General features: G+C 44.1%; 1 protein-coding gene across 1 annotated transcript in view; it reads right to left on the bottom strand.

The window, feature by feature from the left end:
* Positions 1-18,279, bottom strand: part of ACVR2B (activin A receptor type 2B) — a 156,540-nt gene that overhangs the window by 1,621 nt on the left and 136,640 nt on the right. Inside the window, exons 6-10 of the mRNA XM_054991009.1 lie at positions 12,605-12,748; positions 11,681-11,829; positions 5,347-5,461; positions 4,606-4,744; positions 826-956 (exon numbers count right to left, since the gene is read on the bottom strand). Of these exons, the coding sequence (XP_054846984.1) occupies positions 826-956; positions 4,606-4,744; positions 5,347-5,461; positions 11,681-11,829; positions 12,605-12,748 (678 nt within the window). The remainder of the gene's footprint in view (positions 1-825; positions 957-4,605; positions 4,745-5,346; positions 5,462-11,680; positions 11,830-12,604; positions 12,749-18,279) is intronic.

Genomic DNA, 18,279 nt, shown 5'->3' with positions numbered 1-18,279 from the left:
AAAGGATTATTCACCAACTTTACCTCCCACTCCCATTGTTCAGCCTTAGCCCTCAGCTTAGCCTGTTGCCTTCTCTTCTGCATGGCTGCTGTTCATTGTTAAAAAAAGAATACGGAAGATCTAGTCACTGTTCTCTCAACGTTTTGAACTGGGCCACGGCTCCGTCCCATGCACTCATTGAAAGAATCAAAGTGTAAAGTACTGTGAAGTACACAAAAGCTAGTTTTCAGGAAACTGATCACAATTTCTCCATATTGGATCTGAAGTTTTACGGGGGGAGGGAGTTTATTTTTGACATTGTAAACAGAAACAGAGAAATCAAGATGACTACAGCACGTCTTTCTCTCCTCCTGGCCACTGACCTCTGAATAGTTGGTCAGAGCCACAGCAAAGGAGAAATAAAGTTAATCTTGAATTTTGTTTATGCCTCAAAGCAGTTCCCTTCTACAAAAAATACTGCAAAATTTCAGCATGGAAATTGACTTCAAAGGGGGCATTCCAGTTCTGCTGCATCATTAGCATCCAGCCCCAAGTGCTGCTCAAATAAACAGCAGGAGCAAAAAGGGAGGAAGGAATGGTGTTGCATGATGCCACTTCTGGGTGAGTACCTGGAAGCAACATCACTGAATCACATGATACTCTAGGAATTTCCCTGAACTCTATGGTTTTTACCATAGAGTGTGGCACAAAATGTTGATGTCAATTCCAGGTACTCGTCTGTGATGCCATTTTTGTCAGTCTACATTCCCCCACCCTCCTGCTGGTTACCAGTAAAGGGCCAGCAACACGGGTTGCCAGAGAAGAGATGAATGAGAAAGAACATACAGGATGTTTAAGCCAGTGTTCTTTGAATGCAGGGCGCATCTTCTTGTGAACCACCACCTCTTGGAGGTCCTCAAGGGATGGATGCTGACCAATCTCTTCTTCAAAAGGCAGCATGTACTCATCCACTGGACCTGAATATGCACAGAGAGAGGGGGAAATATCATTAGACAGAGGAACACAGAACATGACACAGAACTCCCATCTGCTTCTCAACACAAGATGACAGCAAATCACACGATTTACAGAATAATCAATACTGGGAGTTCGCATAGCACAGAGGCAATGATTTCTGGTCTGGAAGGCCACTGGTGCAAATCTCTAGGTGGCTCTAGGCAACTGTCTCTTCCCCACCCACCCCAGACTGCACCAGTTCTGCTTGGTTCATCCAGGTTTACTAAAATTACCACCTGGCAGATAAGTTAAAGTAATGCCTGCACATCCAGATCTGCTACCTTTGGAGGCTTTGCAAACTCAAGTTATTCAGAGGGGTGGCTGTTTTTGGAGTGGTCCGGCTGCAGAACAGGGGTTGAGAAAGGGATCTCAGCTTGAGGATACTGGAAACTATTATTATTATTATGTTGGCTTTACAGTTGCTTCATTCATGGTTTTAAACCACTCTGTAACCTGCCTTCAGTCCTTTTGGAGAAAAGTGGGCCCAAAGTGTCAGAAATAAATAAATGAACTGTTTCCTCAGTCTGCCATGTGGGGACTATACTACCAAAGTAACTTCAAAAAATTCTTGTGTTGAGAGGGGAATTTGGGAATGAGTCTGCAGGCTAATAAAATCTGGGCTAATTTGCTTCCTATTCCAGGTAACTCAGAGCTAAACTACATGCGACGAATTACATGAGGGTGCTTAAGTGAAGGGAGACGCAATGTTAGCCAGGAAGCGTACTTCGAATTTCACCTCTCTCTTCAGAGCTGGCAAAGATCACTCCTCAAAGGGTTTGTTAATTTTCTCTTTGCTTCAAGGAAGGCTTTGTCAATTATTAACAAACCTTCTGAGGAGTGACCTTTGCCAGCTCTGTAGAGAGAAGTGAAATTCAAACTACGCTTCCTGGCTAACATTGCATCTCCCTTCACTTGAGCGTCCTTGTGTAATTCGTCTCGTATAGTTTAGCTCTCAAAGAGGTTTGCAGCCATAGGCTAGTGTGGTTAGTGACCACACTAGGAGTCGTATTGTGTCTCTTCTGTCGTTGTTTGTATAAATTATATGTGTGTTTCAATATATGGTGCTTTGAGTCCTCACAGGGAAAAACATAGGATCAAAAGATGCAACACCAGGTTGAAAGGACACAAAATGTGACTGTACAATCAGCAGGAGCTTAAAAACATACAGATTAAAAACTCACAGCGTTCAAATGCACAAATTATAGATTAAAAAGGCATGGGATATTAAAATGAACATAGTTTAAACAACAGAAATTTTTAGAAAACAGAATTACAAAGAACACAGTCTTACTTGCCAAAATAGATTACCCTCTGCCAAATGCCCTCTGGAATAAAACTGCCTTATACGCCTTCCGAAATGTAGTGAGTGAAAGCGAGATCCACATCCACTCTGGCAGGCCATTCCAAAGGACTGGACCCACAGGATTGTTGTTATAATGGTAAGGAACCATTTCAGACAATCAAAAACCATTTTTAAATCTGTTCCTGTTACCACTAATTGTTGCCGCCTGTTTTTAGCAAGCTGAATTTCAAGCAGAGAACACTGGTGAACCTGAGAAGGTGCCACATAATAGCCCATTACAGATCATAAGCAAGATAAACTTAAAGGTTATGATACGTGGCCCAAATTTTAAAAAATATGGGACAGTGTGATGTGGGGTGGTTATCAAGCGACAACACACTGTGGTAGGGTTGCCAGCTCCAAGTTGGGAAATTCCTGGAGATCTGGGGGGTGAAACCTGGAGAAACCTGGAAAAAGTGGGGTTTGAGGAGGGAAAGGACCTTGGCATGGCATAATTCCATAGAGTCCACCCCCCAAAGTAGCCATTTTCTCCAAGTGAACTGATCTCTGTGGCCTGGAGACCAGTTGCAATTCCGGGAGATCTCCAGACACTACCTGGAGGCTGGCAACCCTACACTGTGGATGGCTTCAGTTTGGCACATCATGAGATGCGCTGGCCTCCACTACGGCCATATAATATTTCACAGTGAGGGAAAAATCTGAGTTTCTTTGCAGCATCTTAACCTGCAAAACTTGAGATCTTTGGCCATTCATGATTTCTCAACATACGTTCTGTCAATAATCCTGATGTGGTAATTGTGGAAGAGTGCTAGCTATGTAAAAAGAAACGAGGCATTTTCAGGAACGATCCCCTGCCTCTGAAATGTCCTCCATCTCGAGGCCCACCTGGCGCATACCACACTGTCTTTTAGCAGCCAGGTCAAAAACATTGTTTACTTAGGCTTTTAGAAGTTTTTTTTAAAATAAACATTTTTGCTAGTTTATGATCTGCTTCTGGTCTGAGGTCTGCTTTATGGGTCTTTTAGGCCACTCAGTTGTTGTTTTATGCTGTTTTAATGGCTTTTTTATATTGATGATTTATGATGTTTTTAATGATTTCATTGCATTGTTTTTCATACTTTATGCAATGCTGATTCTCTACCCCAAAGCCATGGCCACTCCCCACCCTCACAATGTTGCAATGCTAGCAAGTTCAAGTCAATTTATTTGTGCCGGCTGATGGCCTTACACAAAACAGGAAGATTAACAGCAATAAAGTCATTTAAATAGGGAAGAGAAATAAGAGTACCCTGCAAAACTACAATGGTGTGATTTGAACTGAAAATTCTAAAATGAAATGGGTAACAGGCTATTAAAAAGGCGACTGCAGGTCTCTAGTGGTCCTTACCACAATTGTAGCATCAGGCAAGATTGCAACTAAGGTTGTAGTTAGCTTAGGCTTTCAATAAAAGTGCAGTTCGGTGCTGCCTCTTATTGTGGTAAAAGCCCCATGGAATCCCTATATTAGGGGCCTGAAAACGATGATCTTAGTGAATTCAAACAGTCGTGCAGGGTGCTGCTGTGTATATTTATTACTTATTGTGAGATCTCGTGTGTCTCTTCCTAATAAAAGGCTTGCAACAACTAGCTGCAGAAACTTTATGGATTACTGATCAACATATCGATTATCAGTAATGTTAAGCTGTATATTTTAAGTTAGGCAAATGGATTTTCTTATACTAGATCTCTGTTGATCTCATGCTCTGGCTGTTGACATCATTTGACTCTTTAATTATAAAAGAGTGCCAAGCTTTGCCCTATATTATCAGTGAAATCCTAAGCAGTTACTCCAGTCTAAGCCCACTGAAATCAATGGATTTCACTGCTTAGGATTTCACTGTATATTACATTTATATCATCGTGTGTATAACCCTATGCAAGAAGAAGAGCATCTGGTCATCTAAATCTATACGATTTCTCCCAAAACCAGACAGGAGTCCAGCAGTACCTTAAATACTGATGACATTTCAGCATAAGCTTTCTCCCAGTTAGCTCATTCGTTCGTTCGTTCGTTCATTGTTGTTCACCTTTCTCATGAGACCCAAGGCATTCAATGAACTCATACAATAGGGTATGGTTGTGGAAAATTTGAAAACAGGCATAAATCCAAACACAGAGAGGGAACAGGTAACTTAGCTTCAGTAACTACAGTCACACTTTGCTACAGAAATGCCATTTTACAAAAAAAACACCCACAATATCTCAGCAGACCAGCAACAGCAGAAGTCCTCCTGAAGCTGGAGCATAGCAGAACTCTCAAGACTTACCATCAGCTGCTCGGCATCTAGAGACTAGCTCCCACAACACTAGCCCCATGGCATACATGTCTATTCTTAGGAAGGCATCTCTCTGGAAGTTTATTGCCCCCTCTAACACCTCAGGAGCCATGTATCTTCTTGTTCCCACCTGAGACAAAAAGAAGAATCTGTTTTTGAAACTGAAAGGCAGCCAATGGAGAACCACAGATGGATTGATAGAATCACAGGGTTGGAAGGTACCTCTAGGGTCATCTAGTCCAACCTCCTGCACAATTCAGGAAATTCACAACTACCCCCCTCCCAACGTGGCAAACACAATGACCCCACTGCCTCCACCTATCCAGTTTGGTGTAGTGGTTAAGAGTGGCAGGATTCTAATTTGGAGAGCCAGGTTTGATTCCCCACTCCGCCGCTTGAAGCCAGCGGGGTGATCTTGGGCCAGTCACAGCTTTCTCAGAGCTCTCTCAGCCCCACCCACCTTACAGGGTGATTGTTGTGAAGATAACCATTAACACACTTTATAACATGCTTTTAGTGTGGCATTAAGTCGTCCTGAAGGGCGGTGTATAAATCGAATGTTGTTATTATTAATTAGAGAAAGCAAAACAGCCGACTTGCCTTGCTTCCTTCCCCACCAACAGCAATGTTCATTGCACAGAAGAATGCTGCCACTCTTTGCTATTACAGGGTCTGTTACTAAATGAGGTGGTAAGAAACCAACTTTTCTATTGGCTAAGTTGCAGGTGTTACCTGTCCATGGGTATCTCCTGGAGGTTTTCCAGGTTCAAACCGCACAGCCAATCCAAAGTCAGCTAGCACGGCTGTCAAGTCATTCTTCAGCAATACGTTTTTACTTTTGAAATCCCTGCAGCCAGACAGAAGAGGGAGAAAAAATGAAGTTAGAAGGGTGTTTCACACAGCACAGATCTTGTTCCTCTGCAGCAGCATCTGTGATAAAGAGTTTTGGCTGATTAAACTGGTGGGTGGTGCAATCCTGATTCATCCATAATCTATGAGAATTTGGCAACCGATGTCTCTGTCAGGATCTTTGTGCTGAAAAGATAGGCACTTTCCGCAAGGCAGTGAGTTGGGAGGAGAAAAACCGAATGGTGATTATCAACACAAAATATCACGAAGTGTTTTTTATCAGATGTGGATCTACACACAAGATCCAACTGTTTGAAAAAAAAATCTGAACTCTTTTTAAAAGATCTCTCCTGTGACTGGGTGCAAAACACACATACTGCTTCACAGGGCTTTTTTTCTGGGAAAAGAGGTGGTGGAACTCAGTGGGTTGCCCTTGGAGAAAATGGTCACATGGCTGGTGGCCCCGCCCCCTGATCTCCAGACAGAGGGGAGTTGAGATTGCCCTCCGCGCTGCTTGGCGGCACAGAGGGCAATCTCAACTCCCCTCTGCCTGGAGATCAGGGGGCGGGGCCACCAGCCATGTGACCATTTTCAAGAGGTTCCGGAACTCCGTTCCCCTGCGTTCCCCCTGAAAAAAAGCCCTGCTGCTTCAACACCCCAACTGATCCTTCTCACCACAGTATCTGATGTGTGCCACCAAGGGTACAAATACCAACAAACCTCAGGCGATCCCACCTACCTTACAAAAAGAACTCTATAGCATATGTACTTGGAAATCCATCTTTTGTGGCCATCAAACTTAGACACACCTTTAAAACAGTTCAGCAAAATGTTTTGTGGCCATCAAACTTAGACACACCTTTAAAACAGTTCAGCAAAATGTGATGCGTGTGTATAAATAACTTCGTAAATAACTTTATTGTAAGTTCCCAAATAAGGCTGCCTTGGGGACCAGCTCTCGAAATGCCTTATTGTTTTGTGAAATTTCAAGCCCTGGGCCCACATCTGTCCTAGAAAACTTTTAAAAGGTGTTAAAATTCTAGCTGTTGGCTTAGCTCCCTTTTTGAGAAGCTCACGTGGGGTGCACTGGCGTCCTTACCTAGCACATAAGTAAAAGCCCTGCTTATTAAGTCACTCTCAGACCTTGCAACATTTTCAAGGGATGGAGTGGAGGAGGATGTGGGTGAATATAATTAAATTACAGACCTTAGGCAGCAGATGGCAAGCCCATGTGTGCTCAGCATTCGAATTCTCCTGCCAGCCATTCAGTTCACTGTGGTAACCCTGCCGGTCAAATTGCAGGACAGCCACGGGACTGTGCAATATAATTAATGAGGGCAGATACAATTGTTTTCTGAACCATCCTGTCAGAATATGTTACGAAGAGAGACACCATGACAGAAAGAGAGAGCAAGGGGGTAGGGGAAGAGTTCAGCGAATTCCCAGGGTGTACAACGCCCTGCAGAAGAACAGCTTCCCACAAGCGCCTGAGCCCAAATCTCTATTCTTTTGAAGAAGGGGTGGGGGTGGGGGTAAAACGAGTTTGGAGAGAGAAAGAGCTCTTCCTTATGCCAGAGGCACATATGGGCAAGATTTGTGGAACTGCTTAGCTGGGAGAAACGACAAGAAGCAGAGAATCTTCTAAGCGCTGGAATCTCCAGGTCATACTTTGTGAGATTATGATTTGATTTTATATTGTGCTTACAGTGCAATCCTAAGCAGAGTTACACCAGTCTAAGCCCATTCATTTCAATGGGCTCAGACCGGTGTAACTCTGTTTAGGATTGCTCTGTTAGTTAGTTACTTGCTTTACATGCCCTACCCCGATATAATAATAATGATAATAATGATGATAATGACTGATTTATACACTGCCCTTCAGGACAACTTAATGCCCACTTAGAGCAGTTTACACAGTGTGTTATTATTATCTTCATGACAATCACCTTGTGAGGTGGGTGGAGCTAAGAGAGCTCAAGATGTGACTGACCCAAGGTCACCCAGCTGGCTTCAAGTGGAGGAATGGGGAATCAAATCCGGCTCTCCAGATTAGAGTCCTGCCGCTCTTAACCACTAGACCAAACTGGGCTTATAATATTTATAAATATATCGCCTGTTATGGGAGATCAGAAGTGATGCTAGTTAGTGGTTGAAACACACCCACACCTGTAACTTCTATAAAGATCCAAAGGATGCCAGTATCACACCCAGTCACTTCTGATTACTCCAGGTGGAGCTATGCAAAGTGAAGGCAGCCATCTTGTGAGAGATGAAGGGCCTGTTTTAGACACAGTATGACCCACCAAGGAAGTTCTCCTTTGCATGGCACCTTAAAATGAAGGGGACCCGTGCCAGGCCTGGAGAAAAATGCGTTGTCCCTTCAATAAGGGATTCATGTGTGGAAATGGGAAGTTGAAGCTATTAGTGGCAGGGAGGTAAACATACCATTAAGCCCATATTAAAGGGGCAGGATATTTTTTTTTCTCCAGGGAGTAGGCCACCCTATTTCCAAGGCAAACTATCAAGCAAACCGCAGCAAGATATGGTCAGATGAGTAACGTAGTGTTAACATAGAAATCCTCTTTGACTGTTTATGCCTAGAGTAGTACTTGAGGCTTGTTAACATCAATACTGCATATTGAAAGCTATGAATAAGAGACAGTGAATTGGACAGTAGACTAGCAGTGCAATCCCATTCCACTCTACGTTTAGATGGGATGTGACTGCACTGCAAATCACCCAGCTTATTCAGATGGCACTGTTACATATTTTTAACCGCTATCTTGCTTTATCCTGGAAAAAGAATTCTGTGCTATATAATGAATGTTTTAAGGGATCCCAAAGAGTAAAAAGAAGCCGTTTACTTTTCTTCAGTGGCTAGAATAGAGAAAATCACCAGCAGAAGAAAGAATCAATGGCAGGTTGCGTTTGCGTTCTCGAAAACGAGGGCAGTTGCCAATGAAAACAGCAATTATCTCTTGTAGTCAACATATTCCTCTCCGTGTCTTCTTCTCACAGTTCCGTTAGGGGGCAGTGTAACACTTGAAAAGCTGTGAGAGAGATTTTTCAGGGAACCCTTTTCACACCCGGACTTCACCAGGGAGGAATCCGGCAGCCATGCTGCAAAGCACTCTGGGACATGCCCAGGAAACAGACAAACATGTTGGCCCTTGTCATCCAGATCAAAGGGCAGCATGTTTCTGGAGACACTCAATGCTCTCTTCAAATATGGATTTCAAGGGAAGGCTGGGAGGGAGATGCAACAGCATGCACCAGGAAGGCCATCACTGAGGAAGCTGGGAAAACATTCCAAGGATTTTCCCAGACGGCTAGTTTGCAAATAAATGATCTAAGGCAATGCCAAAAATCATTCTGGATGGTAATGTTAAGAAGTAGCCCGTAGATATTAATTTACCCAGCATCTGACAAAAAAAGGCACATGGCTTTAAAACAAGGCTCCCAGGTTTCCTGATTGGCTGGAGACCTCCTGCAGGCAGCCCTCTTCTTTCCCCACTGCTGCTTGGTGGAGTGGGGGGAAATCACCACTGCTGGTGATGTGGTGACGTCACTTCTAGAGATGAGCACAAACCACAAAAAACCCAAACCATGAGGTTCGTGGTTCGTGGGTTTTCACGAACCAGGAACCACGAACTGGCACAAACTGGGGCAAGTTTACGAACCAGTTCGTGCGGTTTAAATGTCCCTTTCCGGCCGCTTAGCAGCGGCAGGGAAGGGAACATTTGACAGTTTAAAGGGCCCTTTCCTGTCTTGCAAGCGGTAGGTTCCTATAAACTATCAGCTGGCAGGCAGCGAGGGGAGATCCCCCCCTGCCACCTGCCAGCTGATAGTTTAAAGGGACCTGCCACTTGCAAGCAGCAGGAAAAGCCCCTTTAAAACAACCCAAACGAACCAGTAGACCAGTTCGTGGAAGTTCATGGAAACAAACTTCCTCGAACCACTGGTTCGTGAACCATGAACCGGCCTGGTTCGTGTGTTTTTTTGGATCATAATTCGATTCATGCCCATCTCTAGTCACTTCCATTATGACCTGCGATTGACATTACCATGTAGGGGCAATACCGTAGAATTCACCCCAAACTCTATGGTTAAACCACAGAGAGCACCCTACCTCCCCAAAGCTGATTAAGTCTCTTGATGATTACCAGCCTTGGCCTGGCGATCCTACTTTAAAAACAAACCATTTCATTTTGTCTTTTTTGTTGTTGTTGTTTTAGGACTGGCACTCACCAGTCTGTGTCTGAGACTGCGAGCTCACTGTACGGAAGCATTTTTCATCTCATCCACCCCGGCATTTGTTTAAATGCAGGCTGACCATAATCTTCACTCTTCATGGCTACGGTCTGTAATCTCCATAGCCACCACTGTAATAGTAAAATGCATAGTCCCTGACTAGGAAGGAAGGAAGGCCCAAGTATGACTGACCACTCTCCAAAAAGCACTGAATGTCATATTTTAGGGGAGTTAGCCGTGTTAGTCTGTAGTAGCAAAATAGTAAAGAGTCCAGTAGCACCTTTAAGATGAACCAACTTTATTGTAGCATAAGCTTTCGAGAGCCACAGCTCTCTTCGTCAGATGCATCTGACGAAGAGAGCTGTGGCTCTCGAAAGCTTATGCTACAATAAAGTTGGTTAGTCTTAAAGGTGCTACAGGACTCTTTCCTATTTTAGACTGCAAGTCCCTCAGGGCAAGGTTGTGGAAAGTCACGTGTACCAGAGAAAGGGCCATCTCAGTCATAGCACCAAAACTGTAGACCTCCCTCTGTCACCTTCCACCAGTGAGTGAAGGTATTTTTGTTTCAGCTGGAATTCCCTCAACGACCCCTCCCTCCTGCCCTATGTCTTAATTGCTGGGTCTGTGTTTTTATATATGTATTTCACTTGTAGTTTTAAAATGGTTGTATGATGTGTTCTATAACAGGCTGCTGTTAATTATTAGCTGCCACAGGGGGCCTGACTGGGCAGGAAAGCAGAATATAAATTCTGTATTTATTCATTGATTTCATTGATACCCACCTTCCTCCCCAATGGGGACCAAAAGACCACCTAGCAAGCTTCCATGGCAACGTAGGGATTCGAACCTGAGTCGCCCAGATCCTAGTCCAACATTCTAACTACTACATGTCAGTAACTCTTTAAATAAATAATACATTGATGGTGCTAAACAAACGTACGTTGTGGTTTTTAATTAATATTATTATTGCACAGCATCTTCTTGTAAGGTCCGCTGTGGCAGACGTTGAGCAGGGCTTGCAAGTTTGAACTGGATTCCCTGCACTTCGTCTCAATGATTATCTAAAGCCTCTTCTTCCTATAGAAACAAGCTAAAACTCAAGCTCCACATCTTCCTAGTGCAGTTTGCTGCTCTTTATACAACACTGTCCTAATATTCAAAGTAATGGAATCATATTTTAGGTACCGCTTTTCCCCAAGCCTGGAAGACACAATGCCGCACAATGACGTTCCAAGGTCAGTCCGATATTCATTGGACTACGGTGACTCACTGACTGCCACCACTGTTTTGAAATCAGGAGATGTGTATTCCTTTCATTCCAGGTAAGGCAGCCTAAACACGCCATGCATTTTCCTCTTATTACTTTGCCTCCTGCAGAATGTCTGCCATATTACCCCACACAACAGTTGGTAGAAGAGCAAAACTGCAGTCAACACTGCACTTGGTTCTGGACAGCAAACACAGAATGTAACATGCCAAGTTGAAAGCATTTGCTTTTTAAAATACCCTGTCTTTGCAAGGCCCTGGGGTATTTGACTCTGAATGAATCCAAGCCAACAGAGAGATTTCTCTCCTGCCCTTTCCCCTCTGGAGGTAACTCACAGTGACATCTTAAGCAGAGGTACTCCAGTCCCCTTGGGCTTAGACTGGAGTAACTCTGCTTAGGATTTCACTGTCAAGTTCCCTAAAAACTAGAAAGCAAGCAAGGGGGCTTCTTTATTATGGAAATTCATCTGTCTGATTGGACCCTTTCAGTTTGTAAGTATGACTTGTATGTATAATTGGATTGTTGGAAACTTTCAGCTTTGACAAGGAAAGTAGCTTGCCGTATCCTCCCTGAGCCTGCTTTGGGGAGGGCAGAATAGAAATCTAATAATAAATACAAAAGCCCCACTGCAGTTACAAAGTGGTAACCCTACGACTGGATGTTGGTGCAATGGCTTTGAAAATGATAAAAGAACCACACCTGTGTGCTATAGCGGGTTTGTGTCCTTCCCCCTTGCACCAAGGGACATCTTCATGCAGGTAAGAAAGCCCACGTGCCATCGTTTCTGCAACATGACAGAGTTCGTTCCAACTGATAATATTCCCCTTGAGATAATCAGTCAGAGAGCCCTGGAGAGAGACAAGATTATCTGTTACATAGCTAATGGCTGCTGCTTAGTTATAAAGCTCTTTAGATTGACTATGGCCACGATCTGGCCAAATTTCGTCACTTTAAGCCCAGTTCATTTCAATGGGAGAATTGAGCACATGCTTAAAAAGCTCTTACTGTTGCAATTAAATGTTACTTTAAAAGCTCTTGAATGAGAATGGTACTCATATATGGCTCCCACTTACATTGTTTCCTATGGGCACTGCAAGCTTCTCCTATACATAAGAGGGCTTAGAATGAACAAATGGCAGTAAAGCACCATCCAACTTCTTATCATGCCTTCTCCCACTGGAGATAAACATTTCCAGAGAGGGAAGAAAAAGCAGGTGGGGCTGAATTCCAATCCTCCAGGGAACCAAATAGGATATAATAACATAATAATAACTTTTGATTTATATATTGCTCTTCAGGACAACGCCCACTCAGAGCGGTGTTATTATTATCCTCATGACAATCACCCTGTGAGGTGGGTGGGGCTGAGAGGGCTCTGAGAGAGCAGTGACTAACCCAAGGTCACCCAACTGGCAACATGTGGTGGAGTGGGGCATCAAACCCGGTTCTCCAGATTAGAGTCCTGCTGCTCTTAACCACGACACCAAACTGCCTCTCTACTCCCTCTCCTACTTTCTCATCCAAAGAAACAGGAGGAAAATAGGGCTGCGCCGATTCTGCTCCGGCTGCACTATGTATGTTTCAGCACCTGTCAGGATGACAACACATACACACATCTTTTACCTTGTCGTGGAAAGCTGTGATCAGCCACAGTTCCGTCTCCAGGTTTGTTCCACGCTTTTCCGCTGCAATAAACTGCAACAGGTTTTCATGCTTCATGCCTGGGGTGCCGAAAATCTCCCTCTCACTTTGCCAGGACTGCTTATCCTACAAGGACGGAGAGGAGTGGTTAGGATTTTCTTTTTAAAAAATAGTGCTTTGTGAGCAGTGCTATTTCTGGGCGTTCACAATGCCATCCGGTCGCAACAGTTAATGTAATACCAAAGAATCTTGCAAATTGGTTTGGTGAAGTGCTGGATGTTCTTTGTCACGGGGCTAGGGACATAAGAACATAAGAACATAAGCAAAGCCATGTTGGATCAGGCCAGTGGCCCATCCAGTCCAACATTCTGTCACACACAGTGGCTAGAAATCCAGTGCCATCTAAAGGACTGTCAGTGAGGCCAGGACACCAGAAGCCCTCCCACTGCCTTCCTTCCAGCACCAAGACAACAGAGCACCACCTCCCCACAAAGAGAATACCACCTATCTCCTGTGGCTAATAGCCACTGATGGACCTCTGCTCCATATATTTGTCCAGTCCCCTCTTGAAGCTGGCAATGCTTGTAGCTGCCACCACCTCCTGTGGCAACGACCTGCAGCATCTAGCATGCCTGGCTTGCTTCAGCTCTGAAATACTTCTCCTCTTACAATACAGAGTACACTACTTCTGCCTGCTTTAGTGTGCAAGAATACAGAGATGCTTTGTTTGCGGGGAGGGCCATCGCTTGTTCAGGGGACAACTCCTTGAGGAAACGGCTGATTTAGATGAATCTGTCTGTAATGGGAAATGACCTTGGTATTTGTTACTTATCCCACAATGCCATCGGAGGTAGTCAGGCCCTTTCTGCTCATCTGCACAATTCATCTGATGTGCCTCAGCTATTATCATCAAATTTACATTGAGTCTTATTGAGTGTTCATCACCTTGGGAACTTTCTCTGGCAGAAAGACAAGTCAAAGATTTTATAAATAAGTAAACACATTATTAAATTCTTCCCTCCATTCAGCGTTCTGCCAAAGCCACCGTTCCTAACTTGAAGAATCAGCCAAAGAACTTTAGTCTGCTCGCTTCACTAGAAATTAGAGAGAACAAGGATAAATTGACGTTTTCTCAGACTGCTTTCCACAGGCTCCAAACAGAGGAAGATGAAATAAGGAGGCCACATAAAAATCATTACCAAACGGAGCTTAATTAAAGGTTTTCTGAGACAGCACAGAAAAGAACAAGGACTGGGCAGACATTAACCAGATTTAAACCTTTTGTGTATAATTCTTAACAGTTACAGTTTTCTAATCTGGATTAGGATAAAATATCCAACTAGTTAGTCAGAGCTGGCCTGGAACAGATGACACAGAAATCTTCTTCTCTAAATCCACAATGTCAAATGAACTGAGGAGGATTAAAGAATAAGGCACGGCATCTACAGAATCCTCGAAGTCTTTCTAAACCACAGATTTAAACTGGTTTAGCAATCATTCTGTCTCTCTGTGCCAGGGAACTCTGGGAATGGTATTATCTGAGGGGGAGAATTCTCATCCTCTTCACCATCCTCCAGTTTGACACAACCAATGCCAGTTAACACCCAAAGCCAAAGATATTGCACGTATCTGGTTTGATCTGGCTTCTCCACTCAGCCATCACCTACTACCTAATCCTTTTTAACCAAAGATGACAAGGACCGACCCGACGACCCAACGACTTTCCGCACACAAAGGAGATGCTTGACTGATTGATTTAGTCATTTTTTTAGGCTGCCTCTCCACAGAACCTGCCTAAGGCCACTTACAAAATAAAACATAAAAACAAAACATTAAAAGTTATTAATTAAAATCAAGCATCAGACTCAGAGGGAAACTGCACGAGATGCCGGGTGCGTGTCGGGTCCCGCAAGGTCCCCTAGTAGTGTAATCTTACAAAGAAAAGCTGCTCGATGCGATTCTCCACCAGGGAATATCTCTCTCTCTCTCTCTCTCTCTCTCTCTCTCTGTGTCTCTCTCTGTGTCTCTCTCTTGCCCAAAGCCTCTGCTCGGGAAAAGAGTGATGGGGGAGATTCTCTCTCTCTCTCTCTCTCTCTCTCAAAAAGCTGCATTTCCTGCCTCCTGTTATGTGCCCCCCCCACACACACACATCTGAGCTCCAGGAAGAAAACCCAAGCTGAGGTTTTTGGCAAGAGAGGGAAAAAGAATCCCTCCCATCGCTCTTTCCCCAGCAAAGAATTGCATCGAGCAGCTGTTCTTTGCAAGACTACATTACCCAAGGAACCTTGCAACACCTGGTACGTTAAGAACATTTGTCTGGCCTCTCATGTAGTTTGGCTCTCAACCACAGCATACAAACACCACTGAACAGTTTAAAATAACGATTTCAGACTAAAAACACACTAATATGAGTTTCGAAGAACCCTTAATTAAAAGCCTCGTTGGACACTGCTCTGACCTTGCACCTAAAACACAGCAGCTCCAGGTGAGCCTAAAAGGGAAAGGCCACTGAGCCATAACCCCCTCCCTTCCAGGCGCGAGTCTATACAACTGAGTGACTGAGCCACACCCAGGCAGATCAAATCTGGAAGTACACATTTAAGAATACCATCCCTTTCTCCACCTCTCCTCTTAAAAACTAATATGATTTTGCCCTCTGATTAGCAACATGGAAAGTACACGGACTCCTCCGATGACTTAGCAATGTCATGTTCAATGACTCAGCGAAAGCAGCTTTCCACTAACAACTTTCCACACTGCAAAAATAGCCTTTTCTGTATGCTGGTTTATGTATCTTTAATACGGAAAAGCTGTCTAGAAATGTTAAACGTAAATACATTTAGAAGTAAGCCATGAAATAACAAATGCATAAAGAAAACACCAGCTGAAAACAAAAGATTCGGTGCTCCTCTAGCTGCAGACAGGCCATCTGCTTTCTCAGTGTGCTGTTAGCAACATGCCTCTTTTCAGCTCCAGCCCCAAAGTTTCGTGATGCATCTCCACTGTCTAAGGCTTCATTAAAAAATAGTTCCCAGCCCTGGGGAAGGCTAAGTCACAAAATGCTTGCTATACCAAGCACAAAATGCTTGGTCCTGCGATCTTTTATAACAAAGCCTTCAGGTATTCTCTCATGCCGTTTTAAAATTCCATCGACAATTAGAAGAAAAGTCTGGGGTTCCCTGTTGATATCAAGGTGTGATTATCAGCCCAGCTCAGGAACACCAGGAATTACAGACGACAGTGGCTGATGATCCAGAGGAGTCAGCCGTGTTAGTCTGTAGCAGCAAAATAGAAAAGAGCCCAGTAGCACCTTTAAGACTAACCAACTTTGCTGTAGCATAAGCTTTCGAGAACCGCAGCTCTCTTTGTCAGATGCATGGAGGGTATGAAGAAACTGGTCAGATATCTATAGGTGGTGAGGGGAGGGGGGAGTAGATGCAATCAGTAGCTTCTGATAATGAAATCAGTTACTTGTGATAATGAGATAACCATTCATAGTCTCTATTCAATCCAAGCCTGACTGAATCAAATTTACATATGAATTCCAATTCAGCAGCTTCCCCTTGGATTTTGTTTTTGAAAGGTTTCTGTTGAACTACAGCGACCTTTAAGTCCTTGATGGAATGTCCTGGCAGACTGAAGTGTTCTCCCACTGGTTTCTGGATGTTGCCATTTTTAATGTCAGATTTGTGTTCATTTATTCTTTTGCGCAGAGGTTGGCTGGTTTGTCCCATGTACAGAGCAGATGGACATTGTTGGCACATGAGGGCATATATCACGTTGGGAGGATGAGCAGCTGTAAGAGCCAGAGACAGTGTAGTTGACGCCATTGGGTCCTGTAATCGTATTTCCTGGGTAGATATGAGGGCAGAGCTGGCATCTGGGTCTGTTGCAGGGTCGGGTACCCTGAGGAGTTGCTGATGAGGCAGAGTAGAATGGAAGCTCCAGAAGTTCTGTCTCCGGCCAGAATTCCAAATACAAATGCTGCTAAGAATGAAGACCATGAACTCAGCTGCTCCCGCTCACCATTTCCCATATGGCTGCAACAGAGCCTCTCCTCCCAATGATACTCCCTCTAATTATTTACGCCATTTACAGTGCAATCCTATGTAGCTACTCCAGTGTACTCCCATTGACTTCAATGGACTTAAGAGCGGAGTAACTCTGCGCTGTAAACGGATCACTCTGTTTGTATACGTTTGTCCTGCTTTTTAGCAAAAATAAATCCTAAAGCAGTTCTCAGGTATAAGTGCATCAATAAAAAATTCAGTACAAGTGTTCCTTGGGGAGCAGAGCTCTTAGCTGGGTCTGGGTCGGGGGACAAGAGTGGGCTGCCTTGCTGCCTCCTGACGGCCTCAACAATGAAAACTTATTTATGCACTTTTTCAAATTTTTGTCACTTTTTATTGAACCATTCAGAGAGACGTTGGAATCTAACAGGTGAGTAATTTTTCTCCCACATGTAAGGCAACACAAAAGGAAAAGGGATCCCACTTTCTGCAGACTGACAGATTCCAAAGGTGATACGGTGTAGTCCTGTCAGTCTTGTGGCAACTTCAAGATTATCAGCTTCAGCTATGGCATGAGCGTTTGTGGGATACATGCTGGCTTTCATCCACGGATGCTTAAGCCACAATCAATCTGCTGGTCACCAGTCATTTTCATCTGAAATGTGATGTTGGAGGAGAGTTTTACAGTTACCATGGGCTGCCAAAAAGAAAAGCCAGTTTGGTGTAGTTTGGTTAAGAGTGCCAGGACTCTAATCTGAAGAACCAGGTTTGATTCCCCACTCCTCCACTTGAAGCCAGCTGGGTGAGCTTGGGCCAGTCACAGCTCTTCCAGAGCTCTCTCAAGCCCTACCCACCTCACAGGGTGACAGTTGTGGGGATAATAATGACATACTTTGTAAACCGCTCTGAGTGGGCATTAAGTTGTCACGAAGGGCGGTATATAAATCAAATGTTATTGTTCTTAAAAATCAACTTGAGGGAGAATCAAATCAACTGGGGGGAAGGTGGTACGGTGTAGCCCGATCTCATCAGATCTCAGAAGCTAAGCAGGGTCAGTAGAAGAAGGCAATGGCAAACTAGCTCTGCTTCTTACTTGCCTTGGAAAGCCCCTCTTGCTGGGACTGCTATAAATCGGGTCCAACTTGAGGGTTCTTTACATTCACGCAGACCAAATCAACCTCAAATTCCCCCTAGAAGCAAAAATGACTAAGCTATGGCTTTTGCACTTTGGTCACATCATGAAAAGTCCGATTCACTGGAAAAGACAATGTTAGGAAAGGTGGAAGGCAGTAGGAAAAGAGGATGACCCAACGTGAGATGAACTGACTTACAGCCTTCAGTCTGCAAGGGCTAAGCAAGGCTGTTAATGAGAGAACATTTTGAAGGTCATTCATTCATAGGGTTGCCGTAAGACAGAAGTGACTTGATGGGAACATAACACACACAGAGTCACTAAAGGCACCGCAAGGCCCTTTTTTCCACCCTCTCCACCCTCTGCAGTAATTCAGGATCCATCAGAATTAATCGCTTGTGTTCTTCAGGGGAACGGTGCTGAGAAGCGAAGGTATACAAGGAATAACTCAAGCCCTTTGTTTAGCCCTGAAGTGAGTGGCCAAACTTCTGCAAAGGGCTGTTTTCAGAGCCTCT

Source organism: Eublepharis macularius, chromosome 11 (assembly GCF_028583425.1).
Source record: "Eublepharis macularius isolate TG4126 chromosome 11, MPM_Emac_v1.0, whole genome shotgun sequence".
In the NCBI taxonomy this organism is placed as follows: Eukaryota; Metazoa; Chordata; class Lepidosauria; order Squamata; family Eublepharidae; genus Eublepharis; species Eublepharis macularius.
Note: the sequence above shows the minus strand (reverse complement) of the source record. Positions and strands in the feature narration are given on the sequence as shown.